The sequence below is a fragment of the Nannospalax galili genome, unplaced genomic scaffold (assembly GCF_000622305.1).
Source record: "Nannospalax galili isolate Female #2095 unplaced genomic scaffold, S.galili_v1.0 scaffold903, whole genome shotgun sequence".
Taxonomy (NCBI): Eukaryota; Metazoa; Chordata; class Mammalia; order Rodentia; family Spalacidae; genus Nannospalax; species Nannospalax galili.
Window position 1 is genome coordinate 236,827 of NW_008349989.1, and position 14,955 is coordinate 251,781.

The window sequence follows — 14,955 nt, forward strand, 5'->3', positions numbered from 1 at the left end:
AGTAAGTTCATAGGGAGGATTTTAATTCAGTGTAACTGGTGTTCTTTAAGAGGAGAACTGGATATAACACACACATGGGGAAGAAGACATGAAAACAGAAGACGGGCCAACACCAAGCCACAGATAGATATGTCAGAAGAAATCAGCCCTGCTGACACCCTGACCTTGGACTTCCAGCTTCCAGAACTGTGAGAGAAGAAGTATCTGTTATTTAAACCGTCTAATATTCTGTGGGTTTTGCTTTGCTTTGTTTCACATTTCTGGTGATGGAACGCAGAGCTACAAAGAGGCTAGCCTATGTCTTGCATTTGTGCCCAACTCCTAGTCAGTGGAATTTAGTCACGGCAGTCCTAGCAAATTAACCAAGAGCTCCTCTTCTGGCTCAGACTTTCCATTGCTCATGGTAATATTTATGCGGCATGAATGACTGCCTAAATGTAAGAAGCAGCTTCCTTAGCAGCACCATGCATTAAATGGCAGTGGAAGATGTGGTAGCAAGTGTGAGCATTCTGAGTCCACAGTGCAATGTTGCTACAAAGAGCGGTGTAGGGGTGGGGGGAGATGTCTTAGTGGTTAAGGATACTGGCTCCTCTCTTGCAGAGGACCCAGGTTTGGTTCTCAGCACCCATATAGAGTCTCACAACTGTAACTCCAGCTCCAAGGGATCCAATGCTCTCTGTCAGGCCTCTGTGAACATTGTACACATGTGACACGCATATGTGCACACTCATTCACCTAAGACATAAGTACGATTTTAAAAAATCAAATGCAACATTAAGCTACAGACACAACAAAACAGAACTTATTTATGGTACGGAAGGAAGCAGAGGCCATGTCACTTGTGCGACTTAGCTTGTGAAGAGAGGATTCTGGAGGTAGAAAGAGCCAGAAAGCTATGCAATCACGAATGCTGTAGAAACGAATGGTTCTGTTTGGTCAGTGTTTGTTCACAGGTGATACCACATCTATGTGTGTTAGTAGGTGGTGAGAACTTTTTAGAACCAGATATTTGATAGTTATCTCAAAGATAGAACGCCCTGTCTAAATTGCTAATGAAAATCTCACAGTGGACTCATTAAGCCTGGGCTGTTGTAGGGAATCACAGCAAACAGCTTTCTTAGTCAGGGATTTTTTTGTTGGTATTGTTTGCTTTTGTTTTTGTTTTAGACAGCGTGTCAATATATAGTCCTGGTTGGCCTGGAGCTCACTACGTAGGCCAGGCTAGCCTCAAATTCACAGAGATCCTCTACTTCTACCTCCAGAGTGCTGGGATTAAAGGAGTATGCCACCAGGCCCAGCCTTTCCCTGGGATTCTAACCAAGCATGTTTTTATATGTCTTGCTTACGGTTTGGGAAGATACCTCAGGATAGGAAATGACATTACTGAGGGGAGAGGAAGTGGTGAGATATAAATAGCCCTCAGAATCTCTGGGTGGTGATAAGACAGGAGAAAATGTAGGGCTCAGGCCAAAGAAATGGCTCAGCAGGTAAAAACAGTTGCCCCACAAGTCTGACAACCTAAGCAGTGCCAGGAATCCATGTGCACAAAAAAGCCAGATCCCAGGGAATCCATGAACAAAAGTCAGATGCCATGACTGTGGCAAACTCCTAAAGGCCAGATGGGAGGTGGACAAGAGACTTATCTGGAAGCTCAGGGCCAGTCTGCCTGGAGCACACAGCAGGGCAGAAACAACAAGAGAGACCCTGCCTCAGCAAGATAGAAGGACAGAATGGACGATTAAAAGTTGTTCTGCGACCTCCACATGCATGCTATGGCATGTGTATGCCTGTATACACACACACACACACACACACACACACACACACACACAAATAGGGCTGGAGAGATGGTTTCCTGTTTAAGAGTGCTTCCTGCTCTTTCAGAGGCCCCGAGTTCAGTTCCCAGCACCCATGTTGGGCAGCTCACAACTGCCTGACCTCAGCTCCAGGGGATCTAATTTCTTCTATCCTTGGTGGGAACCTGCATACACATGGCATATAGTCATACACCACACACACACACACACACACACACACACACACTCACACAAAAACAAGTACACAAACACAAAAACAAGTAAAATAAAAATCTTTAAAATTTTTTAAATAAAAAAGTTTCAAAAGAAAATGTAGATGTCCTTCTTTCTGACACAAATCAGGAGTTGATCATTTCCTCTGAGAACATCTTGATTAGGAATGTGTGAGTGGAATGAACTTCGTTTTATGAAAATGAACTGCTAAATCTAAGAAATCTTATTTTTACAGGTTATCATTTACCACTGTATTTTTTAATTGTCTGCTCAACAAAGCCCCTTAATATATTTTTAAGCTGCTTCCCCTTTTCCCTGGGATGTATGGGCCTGCGATCTGTGCGTCATATCTGGCAGTCATCCTGTTAAAAAAATTTAATTTTGGAACAAAAGGCTCCAAGTTTTCATTTTGCAGTAAGACCTCACAAAATTTGGAGGCAGACCATTCTCTCCCCTTCTCCAAGTCATGCAGGCACCTGCCTTGCTCAACCAAACATGAAATCTTGATGGTAGGTGTGTTTGGGAAAGAATATCATGTAGTAAAAGAGCATCTGGTTGGTTATTTACTTATTTATTTCTGTCACATTGGCTTCAATTTTGCATCACCTTTTTGCTGTCAGGTTTAGTAGTTCACTTTCTTCCCTTTCCTAACTTACAGATGGGACATGGGCCTGCTGTGCTAGTGCAACTGAGCCCAGGGCTTCCCATTTACAGAGCAGGAGCTCTATCATGAAGCTACAGTTCCAGTCCCTGGTTTTCTCTGACTTTTAAATCAGGATATAATAGCAACGGCTTCCTTGGCTCGTGTGTGTGTGTGTGTGTGTGTGTGTGTGTGTGTGTGTGAGTGTTTGTGTGTGGGTGTGTGTGTGCCCGCGCGCGCGCGCGCCTGCGCGCGCGTGTGTAAAAAGATAAAGGGGGGGGCGCAGCAGTCAGCCTCTGGTGGTGTTCCTCAGGTGGGGTCCACCTTGTTTTTTGAGGCAGTTCTCTCTGTTGGCCTAGAATTTTCCCATTGTGCTAGCCCCAGAGATCTGCCTGTCTCTGACTCTCAACCCGGAGTCAGGAGGCCTGTTTTTTTCATGTTGGGTGGGTGGAACTCAGGTTCCCAAAGATAAAGGGGGGGGCGCAGCAGTCAGCCTCTGGTGGTGTTCCTCAGGTGGGGTCCACCTTGTTTTTTGAGGCAGTTCTCTCTGTTGGCCTAGAATTTTCCCATTGTGCTAGCCCCAGAGATCTGCCTGTCTCTGACTCTCAACCCGGAGTCAGGAGGCCTGTTTTTTTCATGTTGGGTGGGTGGAACTCAGGTTCCCATGCTTGCTGGGCAAGCAGTTCCCTGGCCTAGCTATCACCCTAGCCTTTCCTTGGTTTCTGTAGGAAGTGAGTGACATTAAAAAATCAAAGCAAATACAGCATAGTAAATATCTGTTGTTGGGGGACATTCAAGGGACATTCAAAGGACATAAAAGTGATTCAAGGGTCAGGATTGAATGTGTAGTCGGAAAGAGACAGATGACTCTTGGGGGGAGTTGGTACATCAATGCTGGCTTCTCAGAAAAGGAAGAGGAGGCAGAGTCCCCTGGCTGGGCCATCTCCCACTATGCAGGGATTCTTTGGTCTGTGAAAGAGAAGGTTCCAGAGAGAAAGGCAGGTGTAGTGCTGCCCTAAGAGGACTAGAGACTAACCTCGTTGTCGCCTGTTCGTTCTCACTAGCAGGACAGTGCCTTGGGGTCTGATGCCACATCAGATTGGGAGCTGGGGGCTTATCTGGATGGTTCTTGAGCATTCTACGATAACTGAGCACTGGACAGTGTGTCTAACAGAAAATGGTTTTACAGAAGGTTTAGTTCTGTGATTTAGGACACATACAGTGAGGAACAAGGGCAGAGTTCGAGGACGGAAGTCCACAGTTATGGAGGTAAAACAGGAATCATTTCTCCAGATCAACTTTTATCTCTTCTCCATCTTAGATTTTGACATCCCTGCCTCGCCCCCTCCTCCCAAATCCCGGATGACTGTTCCTTTCTCCGAAAATCCCCAAATGAACCCCAAAATGTAACACTAAAACAACCCACCCTAAAGACCCCAAGCCCCCCCTTTTTTTTTTCCAGAGAAAGAAAATGGGTGGTCGCCATCCTGTTTCCCAGGTCTGGAGCCTTTCTGTGGTGCGTTCTAAAGACAGAAATTCCAGGCTGCTTGGGAAGGTGGGGGTGGACAGACACACACACGGGAGGTGTTTGCTCTCTCAATCAGCAAAGAAATCCCATTTCCTTTAAGCTTCGAATGCTCCTGTTGTCCTGCACAAACGCCTGCTCCACCTCTCCAAACCTAGATAAAAACCGAACTGCGGATAAAATGCACCCCAGTGCTCCTCCTAGCTCATCCGGGAGAGGCCTGCGGGGGTCGGGTGACTCAAGCTCACGGGGACGAGCAGGGAGCGCTCCCGACCATCCTGGAGCCCAAAGGTCCCAGGACTCACCTTCCCGCGCCCTGCTGGCTCCTCTCCGAGACCCAGATCGTCCCTCCCTCTGTCCCCTAAGCCCAGGGGGGCGGCGGGTCCCGCAGGCTCGCGGGGTGCGGAGGACGCCGTACCTGCGCGCTAGGGGCCACCGTCCCCTCCCGCAGCGTGGCTGCAGTTCCCCGGAGCTCCGCTAGGGGTCTCCCGCGCGTTCCGAGCGGGGTGGGCCGGATCAGCTGACTCGCTGGGCTCCCAGCCCCGCCGCGCTCCGGCTCCGTCAGTTTCCTCGGCGGCGGGAGGCGAGAGGACCGGGAGCAGAGCGAACGAGCGAGCGAGCGAGCGAGCCTGAGGGCCTGGGAGACGGCGGCGAGGCGGACGCGGCAAGGGCGCGGCGGATCTCCACTCGCTCAGCAGCGCACTCGGTGCCCGGTGCAGGCTTGCGATGCTGCCCAGTTTGGCGCTGCTCCTGCTGGCCGCCTGGACGGCGCGGGCGCTGGAGGTGGGTGCCGCGCTTTGGGGTAGGCTTGGGGGAAGGTGGGCACCGGGAGGACCCGATCCTCCCCACCCCAGGGCTTGGATCTTGAGAAGCGAGGTGCTGTGGAGGGGTCCCCGCCCCCGCTGGCGGGCGCCCTGCGCATCTGTGTCTCTGGCCAAGCCCGGGGACGCCCTGCCCGACGAACGCAGAGGGAGCGGGGGAGGCTCGGGGCTCCCCAGATCCAGGTTGGGGACGACCCTGAGCTCAGACCTCGACTCTTCCCGACCCTGTGAGCGGCTCTTGGGGACGCGAGGGACGTCCAGATGGGGGGAAGGGGTGGACACGTGTGGAAAACCGGAAAACCGAAAGCGTAGGGTCTCTGGATCCTGTTAGTTCCCCGCGCGGAAACCGCCGCCCTTCCTCTTCTCTGGGGTCCTGGGTTGGAATCGGGGCCGCCCCAGGCGCGGGGGAACCTCCTGGCTTCTCCTGGCCGCCTCCTCTCGCTCTCATCTTCCCTTCCCACCCCCACCGGTCCTCCCTGCCAGCCACCCCTCTACCCTGGGCGGCAGCGGGCGGCGGAAGTCTGCGCTGCATCCCTGGCCGGAGCGGACGCCGGGGTCGCGCACCGCCTAAGGCAGGCAAACTTTGTGCATCTCCCTTTTGTGTAAGTTGCGAGAGACGGGAGGGGTCGGAGAGCCGCGACAGCCTGGCACGGTCCCTCAGCCCTGACGTCCCGGGCGCCCCATCGCACCTTCAGCTTCTCCCGGAGATGGAGAAGGTCCTCGGGAACAAAAGCCGTGACACCCGCCCTCGCCGTCCGGGGCGCGGCGGCGCGGGAGTCGGTGCGCCACCGAGGCCCCCTTCCCACGCTGCGCGTCTGCCTCAGAGGGCGAGCGGTGCTGCTGGGGCCCCGAGACCGCCCACCCTATCCCCACCCGGGCGGGCTAATCCGTGCGGGGCTGGAAAGCCCTCTCCGAGGAAGGGGACTAGGGTGTGCGTTCTGGAAAGGGCAGTGTCGGGTAGTGGGGAGCCTCCGACTCCAGTACATCCACAGAGGTATTTGATTAAGGCGCAGCCTCCTTCCAGGCTGCTCTGGGGACTCTGGTTTAATCTCCCTCGGGGGTGGGGGGCGCAGGATGCTGGGGAGGATCCGCAGAGTCTTTTTTTTAAGAGGGTGCAGTTAAAAGGATTGAATAGTGAAGATTAAGACGGAGAAGATGGCGCCTCTGCAGTGCAGCAAAGAAAAGCTGTGTGCAGGCTGCAGCCTGGTGAAATCCACCCACCACTAGGTGTATAACAAGTCCTCTCCATTCATCCAACTCCACATTCAGCTAACGTCTGTGCAAAAGGACTATTTTTCTTTTCATCCAAAGATGCTTAGAAGTTGTTTGCGTGGCAGCTGGTTGTATTTTGCATCGGTTTTTTTCCCTTTTCGTCATCTATGGTTTGTAATCTCCCCTTCCCATCTTCCACCTCCTTTCCCCCACCTCATAGTAATTTTCCAAAAAAGCAATTTCCGGACAAGTGTTTTCTTATAATTCCATGGGGACTGGTACAGGCTATCACACTAGTGCCATGTTGCTTTTTTGCAATCCCTAATTTACAAGGTCATTGAACTTTCCCCCCCTCTGGTTTTTACCCACTAGTGCCTCGGGGATCACCTTAGGCTAGTTAAGACAAGTCTTTTAAAGAATCTTAAGAATTTAGTTTTCCATGTTTTTTTAAAAACGCCATTTAAGGAGATTATGATTTTTCTAATGAACTAAAATTGTATTTGTAGTCATTCAGTTTTTCCCTAATTGTCTTACTACATAAAAACAAGTAACTAAAAGTATAACTTCAATTTTTGGAGCTGATGTCAGAACAAATATTTCAACTTTCTTGAATTTTTTTCCTATGCAGAGAGCAGAGTGTAGGCCAAGATGTTTAGATTTATTTTTTGGCTTCTGTGATTTCATTTCCTTGCTGCTTCTGTCAAATATTTGGAGATTTTCCTGGGGTTACTGTCACTTTGAAAGGGTGAATGTGAGAATCACACCCGCGTCTTTTGGAAGCATTGGAGGAAGGCTAGGTAATTCACTCTAATGAGACCCGAGGGAGGTCTATGCTGCTCTGTCTGTGTCTACTGAAACCATGGAATTATGAGTTGACGGTCTTTTGTCAAGCATAGAAAATAGGTCTGAAAAAGAATAGGTCTGAAAAATAGGCTCTGAAAAAGAATTGAAATGAACCAGGGCAATGATAATGGGGCCGCAGCTTGTGCAGAATCATCATTACCTGGCTTGACATTATTTTTACCTAGTGTATTGAATAGAAGCATGCATTTAACAAACTGACACACACTTTATTTACTTATTTACTCATTTCTGCTTGCCTATCAATTTTGTTTTCCTGTATGGAGCTGTAAAAACTTGCTTCACAGATTCTAAAACCTGCTACCGCTGGTAGTGCTGCCCTGGAGGTGGAAGCCACACACAGAACAGTGAAGCTGAGATTTGATGGTGATCTGTAAGGAGTCACCCGGTCTTGCCTGTCAATGGGAAGCCATGATAACTGGCAGGCTGCAAATACTTCTTTCTTGTCACCCTGAACAGCTGCATCCTGCATTGCATTTACCAGACAGTCAGTACTGCAGAGAAGTTATCAGTTGGAATATTCGTTCCTGACAGGGACTGAGGAAATGAAAAGGAATATGCAAGACCACAAGGTTAAATTTTAAATGACTGATTTAAACTAGATGAAAACAAATGGGATCAACTGATTGGGTTTGAAGGAAAATGGAGAGGTCATCTCTGTGGTTAAAGCATTCTTTTAATTGCTGTAGGGTCCCTGTTTTTATGTTACTGTTTATGTCACATCAGGTTTCAATATTTGTATGATGATGAAAGATACTGGTCATTCTACATATAAACAGCTGTTGTGTGTCTGAAGAAGTGCATAAAATGCGATAAAGTAACGCACATTATTTCTGCAGAAACTATTGTCTCCAGACTTTCGAAGCATCTTTCATCAATATGTTTCTTTTATACCACCTGGCAGGGGAGACACCATGATCAGGAAGGTGGTTTTCCCATGGTGAGGCATTTCCATTGCAATTGGGAATGTCCTGACCTCCCAGTTTCCCCAAATGCAGGAAACTCGACTGCGTACTTACTTTCTGGTAGTAGGGGACAAAGTTTGCACTGTTCCCTGATATTCAAGGTGGCAGAAATCAAACTATTTTCTGCTTATTTTGTTTAGTCTTTAGTCTTAGGCAAATTTGGTATATCACAAGTACACTGCACTGTACAAATGGAAATATGTACTTTACCTTCTTCTTGTTTCACTGTTTGTGTTCCACGTGTTCTGGTTCTGACACTGCCCTTGAAATAGGAGAGACATTATAATTTCTAGTAGTGAGGGATTATGTTGGAAAAATAAATAAATAAATATATTTTTTAAAATCTCTGCTTTTATGTCACCCATACATGCAAAGAGAAAAACCTCCACACGTGTACTTTAAATATTGTTTCCAGAATGTAATATTTATTCCTTTATTATGACTGCATGTACTTTTTACTCAACCTCCCTATCCCTAGTCTAGTCTGGAATTTTGCAAGGTGAATAAACATGCATATAATTATAAGATAAAATAGAAAGTGTTGAGTACCAAAAGGAAAGTGGAGATTAAGCAAGAAAGTACATCCTCAGTGATAAACTGAGAACAGGTGTGACAGGACAAACACCTCTGTTTAAAGAGCAAAGGAACTCTGAGAGGAGATGATCCTGAAACATTTCCTGATGGTAAATTTCCAGCCAGGTTTGTATCCCAGGTCTGAGAAATGGAACTTAAGTGTTTTCGTGTTCAGTATTTTCGTGTGACACACACACACACACACACACACACACACACACACGCACAGCGTATAGGCGAGACTTTGTCTTCTCTCTGCTGTGTTTGCTTTAGAACCAAGCACAGATAAGGCTTTAAATAATGAAAGAACAAATGTGCTATTCGATTTGATTAATCTCATCATTTTCATTGGGAAAATTTTATTTATTTTGGGACCAAACCTTATCTTTCAACCCTGATGATCCTGACACAAACCAAACCATCGTCTCTGCCATGAAGCTTTCAGCGATCCAGGGAAGACAGACAGTACACAAACTGTAAATCCAGACACATGAGCTGTGACAAATGTAGGCCAGCCTAGGGAGCTGGGTGGAGAATTAGACATAAGGAGGTCAGGGCCAGAGAAAGCAGACTGGGAGAGCTCTGATGTGGTATCTTTAGCAGCATCTTGATCAGGGAAGTAACATGATGAAAAGAGATTTACTGTGCCATAGTGAGGAGGGAGGGGCAAGTCAATTTCTTTAAAAGTGCTTCCATAAAGAACATGGTTTTGCTAGTCATGAGTTCTCAATCTTGATTGCACGTCAGAATTATGTAGATTTTTTTCTGTGTATGTGACACTGGGGATCAAGCGCAGAACCTTGTAAATGATAGGCAGGTATTCTATCACTGAGTTATATCTCCATCCCAATGGGGATTAAAGTATCAAAAACAGCCCAGGGCTGTTAGGGCTCCACCCAGGGAAATCCCAGGGAGTGCGGCCTGGACATTGATTGGCATTAAAAAAAATATCTGAGCAGGTTTGAAAACCAACAGGACAAGTAATGCCATAGGGGTTACACTTTGCGGGAAACAGAAGAAGGAGAAACTGTGCCATTTTTCAAATGTCTTCATCTCTCCTCAAAGCTGTTGTGTCTTGACATTGCTTTTGTAGCAAGGACTGCTTTCACCTTCTGTCACTGGGTCAGATACCTTGTGATGTTCGAGAAATCTCGTTCCTTAACACTCTGTATTTGTGGGGTCCAGGTTCTGTCAGCTTCAAGCTCCAGCTTGGTTTGGGGGTTTGTTTCTCATTGTTCTGTTTTTTGTTTTTCTTTCTTTTTACTTGACTGTGACATCTTTTTCTTTTCCTAATGGGATCCTAGATACAAACCATGGAGTGCAGATTGATGCTAAATACGGTCTTTTGCAAACTCTTGAAATGCTGTTACCTCTGGCATCTTAGAGTCTCTGTCCCACACAGTGTACAGATAGACTTTCATGAGTGGGTTGAAAAGAGGGTGACAGGCTGCCAAGCTAAGGTGAGCATGTTCCCCGACTGAGTAGCAAGTCTAAGCAACTATATATTATATATAATATATATTTCCCTTCCTGTCTTTCCATGTGCGCGTGTGCATGTGCGTGTGTGTGTGTGTGTGTGTGTGTGTGTGTGTGTATTGCTATAAAAAAAATCAGATCCAAACTCAGACTCAGTTTGCAAGAGAGGGAATGTTACATAACTCTTTAGTTTAACACGTGTTGTTTATGAGAGAACAATTTCAGTGAAGACTTTTATATTTATATTTCTCTGGAAAAAATTTTAGTCAGTTTTCATCTTCAGATTAATCCTGGCTCACAGATAGGTTTTACTGGTCCCACCTTAGAGGTAGAAATTCACTCAATACTGGATTCAAATGACACAGTAGTAACTTATTTAAAAAACAGAGTGAACGTGTTTTCAGTTACTAGTGTTTGGAGAAGTGGTGCTTCATGGATAGGTTAGCTGTTTAAGAAGAATGCAGAGAACTTGTGTTCTTCATGTGCATACATCTTAGCTGCAGTGTGAGCAAAGAGGCTGTTTTATTTAGATTTGGTTTGTGTGGCTACTTTATTTTTTGAGATGGGCCTTACTACGTTGCCCAGGCTGACCTTGAACTCCCAGGCTTAAGAGATTCACCTGATTCAGCTTCCCACGTAGCTGGGCCTCAGTGCCTAGCACTGTGCTTTGGGTAGTTGGAGAGGGGTTATATTTTGAAGAGGCAAGCAGTACAGATTTAGCTTGGCTATTGCTAGAATGGGTGTACCTTATGAAACAAGATACCGATATGAGAGAGTGAAGAGATTTTTTTATTTAAGTCCAGCCCTGTGGGAAGAACTGGGAGTTGTTTCCACATTTGTATTACTGATTTTGGTGTCAGGTGTGATGCTAGGCCAGTAATACTGAACCATCGAGTATTTTTCAGATGTGTGGGAAGGGCAGTATTTTACACTGTAGTAGGAAGCTTTCTGTTGCTGTAACACACTACCTCAGACAATCAACTTAAGAGGAAAGGTTTTTTCATGGTTCTCAGCTTTAGAGTTTTCAGTTGGCCCATACTTACGGGCCTATTGTGAGGCAGCATTTCATGGTGGAGAATCTGTGGTGGAGGAAACTGCTCATGTCAAGCTGGTATGGATGCAAAGAGGAAGGAAGAAGAGGCCAGCATCCCACAGTCCCCTCTAAAAGCATGTTCCTGGTGACATAAAATCTCCCACTACACTCCATCTCTTAAAGGCCTCGCTCCCGCCTGACAGTGCCCCTCTGAAGACTAACTCTTTAACCTTCTAGCTTTTGGGTCACATTTACGATTCAAACTAAAACAAACAGTAATCCAGAACCCAATAGGGGCATGGTTGGTTGGTTATACATTGTGGGCTCTGTCTCTTGTGAGCTGTTGGCCATGGTTAAATTTCTGTGCTTTTGTAAAATGTGGATGATAGTATTTGTCATTACTGAGGACTAAATTGTTTCATATATATGAAAACATAGTTATAAAAGTAGATGAATTACTAAGTATTAATATGCAGCTTGATGGACCATTACAAGAACAAAGTGTTGCTATTTTTATAGCATATATTTTTCTCACACATAGTTATGAAAAGGTAAAAAATCTACACGGTGTTCCCTATAAAGATGAATGAATTTAGCTAGATGTGACACATATCTGTAATCCCAGCGTTGAGGAGGCAGAAGTAGAAGGATCACAAGTTCAAGGTCAATCATGGGCTGCATAGTAACTGCGTACTATACTGGAATTTAAGGGAAGAATGTGGGATCAGACTTCTCTGTATTTGTGTTAGAATTGTTCACTTTACTTTTATGAGTTGGGTTCAGAGATTCGATTTGTCTGGTTGTGAACTTCTGAAGGTCATGTTGTAAGGACACAGGAAGCATTTAGTTTGTTTGTTGAGGGTGTTTCTTGGGGTGTTTCTTGTGTGTTTTTCACTGTACTTACTGATTTCATAAATAACTGATGAGGTGAGAAAAATGTCAGTATTACTCTCTTTTCTGGAGAAGAAAAGATATTTCATAAAACATTCCCAGGGTTTATTGTTACATATTAAATTGTTTGTAATTTTTAAGACACCTCATGTTGACTCTGTTCACTAGTTTATTCATTGCAGAGATTGAGCATTCTAAACCCAGTCCAAGTCCTTGATTCTATTGTCAGCAGAAGAGAAAAATTTAGTGAGAAATTTGGACTTTAGTGGGAAAATGGAACAAGTGTTTGCTTGTTCTATATCTACTCCAAATTTTCTTAGGACATTTAAACTTGATTTTATGATTCTGAAATTAATTGGAAGTTGTGATTGTTTTTTTTATTATTATTATTAATTTACCACTCAATATCTTTACCTTTTTGCTTTTATTAAAAAAATTTTTTTCATGGACATACACTGGATGGGCTCTGTATTTCAGCAGGAGCCTGAGTGGACTCACTGTGATGCTGTAAGTAGAAAGAGGCCTAGCTCACTTGATGCCATGTGGAATCCCACAGCCTAACTGAGAAGAAAGAAATGCAGAAAGAGTTAAGCATAGTATGCCTCAGGCTATAGTAGAAGGATGAATAATGTCCTCATAGGCTTTGGGAAAGATTTCAAGGATGAATGAAAGTTAACCATAGAAATAAGGCCTTCCCAGAGCTAAAGAATACCAAGGGGTTAGACAATCAAAGGGAAAGCCATGGACATATAGATGAGAGAAACAGTAGGAGATTCAGGGTTTTGGATGCAAAACCTGAGCTCAGATAAATATGAATTTCATTTTCTGAACATGTTCTTAAAATGGAAGTAGCTATTGATGAATAAATTCAGTTAGGTTTAAGAGATTTAATGGAAGAACTTGTGGATGTCTGCTTAATCTTGACACCTGGCTGCAAGAGAGGCTGGTAAATTTTCTGTACACACTGCAGCCAGGAACATATTCCAGGCTTTCTACTTAAGGAAGAGAAGAGATAGGATGTTTGGTAATAGATCACATTCTGGAATGTCAATGAAGTACAATACTGTAAAGACACATAGGGGAAAATGAGATGACAATAAACTTTTTTTTAAAATTTTATTATTTTTATTTTATGTGTATGAGTGCATTGACTGTATGTATGTAAGTGCACCCATACTGTGCAATGCCTGCAGAGGTCAGAAGATGGTGTCAGCTCCTCTGGAACTGGAGTTAAAGACAGTCGCTACCTGTCATATGGGTGCTAGGAACCCAATCTGGGTCCTCTGCAAGATCAGCCAAGTACTCTTAACTACTGAGTCATCTCTCCAGCCCCCTAATAAACATTCTGAACTTAACCAAAGATTTTCCATGAGCAGTTAGAGAAGATTGTTTCCTGTCCCTATTTGCTAGCTAACCACATAAGAAACACATCTTTGTGGAATGATGAAAGAGGAAGCAGAGAATGTTTTTCATTTGTATTTCAGGACCACTCAACTGAGCTGATTGAACTCAAGATGTGTTCAGAGTTAGATTCATAGGAAATTCTTCCAACTAAATGTATTGATAAAAGGTATAATTTCAGTGGCTTTGGGCAGAAATGGCAGCATCAGTTTACCTTCCCTGTTTGTAAATTATCTTTCATTTGCTGTAGAAACTTTGTTGGTGAACTTATTCTTTGAAAGGAATAGCAGCTGAATCAAACTTTAGAGGTTTTGAGAAAGGAATGGAAAGATTTATAGAAAGGGGGAAAATAATCCTTAATATATATTGCACCAGTCAAAATCAGGTGGCCAGTTTAAAATCTATTTTAGGGGCTGGAGAGATGGCTCAGTGGTTAAGAGCACTGACTGCTTTTTCAGAGGACTCGTGTTCAATTCCCAGCACCCACATGGCGGCTACCAACCATCCTTCACTCCAGTTCCAGGGGAATCTGAAGCCCTCTTCTGATTTCCACGGCATTGCATGACATGGGTGCACTCATATATATGCAGGCAATACACTCATACACATAAAATAAAAATAAATTTTTTAAAATCTATTTTAATTACATAATCTGGTTTTTGCTCATTTTAGTTATTTATTTTAGGAAGTTTGGGGTGAAGATGTGGGAAAAGCCTGTAGTCCTAAGCAAGGTTGACATAATCATCAGCCTTATGGAGTGCTGGGAGGGTTTGTCATAGGCATTTCGTTTGTATGTAAAGATTTATTTAAAGTATGTTCCAGTAGTTTGACATATTGCATTTGGTTCTGTGTTAAATAAACATCCAAAATTTGGTTCATCAGAAGCCTCTCTCTGTTTTATTTTCATGTTATTTCTTTTGAAACTTTGGGTTCCCTTTATACTTAAAGATATGTAAAGATACTATAGTAGAAAGCTAATAATAGCACCTGTGTAAATGTCTATCCATTTTGGTTTCTCATTGAGACCTGAAGTTGATAATTAAGATTTAGTCTTGAGCGGTGAGGTGACATTATCTTCAGACCTAGAAGTATTTGTTATTGATTCATTGTTGGTGTACAAAATGAAAACCAAACCAAAGCCAAAATAGAAGCATGGCTTTCAGATATCATTGCATATAGTGTGGGAATGTAAGCTCCCTGTGATGAGCCAGGGATGGTATTATGCCATTCATTGCAGCAGTCCCATGGCCTAGGCCTGATTCTCAGTTTGCACTGTCCAATAAAACTATAATGGAACTATTAAATCCCCTTTGAAAATTTCAAGAGGCCACATAAAAATGTAAAAGAGGAGATTAAGGTATAGCTCTGTGGTCCAGGGATTATTTAATGAGTGTGAAGCTTTGGGTTCTATCACCAACACCAGTAAATAAATAACAATAAGTAAAAATGAAAAATACAAGAAACAGATGAAATAATTTTTACTTGTCAATAAATCCAAGATAGTGTTTCACCATGTGACCAATTAAA

At 44.3% G+C, this 14,955-nt stretch overlaps 1 protein-coding gene and 1 non-coding gene across 2 annotated transcripts in view; both read left to right on the forward strand.

Moving 5' to 3' along the window:
* Positions 1-4,765: 4,765 nt before the first annotated feature.
* App (amyloid beta precursor protein) overlaps positions 4,766-14,955 on the forward strand; it is a gene marked incomplete in the record, with an annotated part of 263,474 nt that continues 253,284 nt past the window's right edge. Inside the window, 1 exon segment of the mRNA XM_017801687.2 lies at positions 4,766-4,978. Coding sequence (XP_017657176.1) covers positions 4,922-4,978 — 57 coding nt within the window.
* LOC115072709 lies at positions 7,980-8,146 on the forward strand. Its single transcript, XR_003851737.1, has one exon. It is a non-coding gene; the product is annotated as a U1 spliceosomal RNA (small nuclear RNA).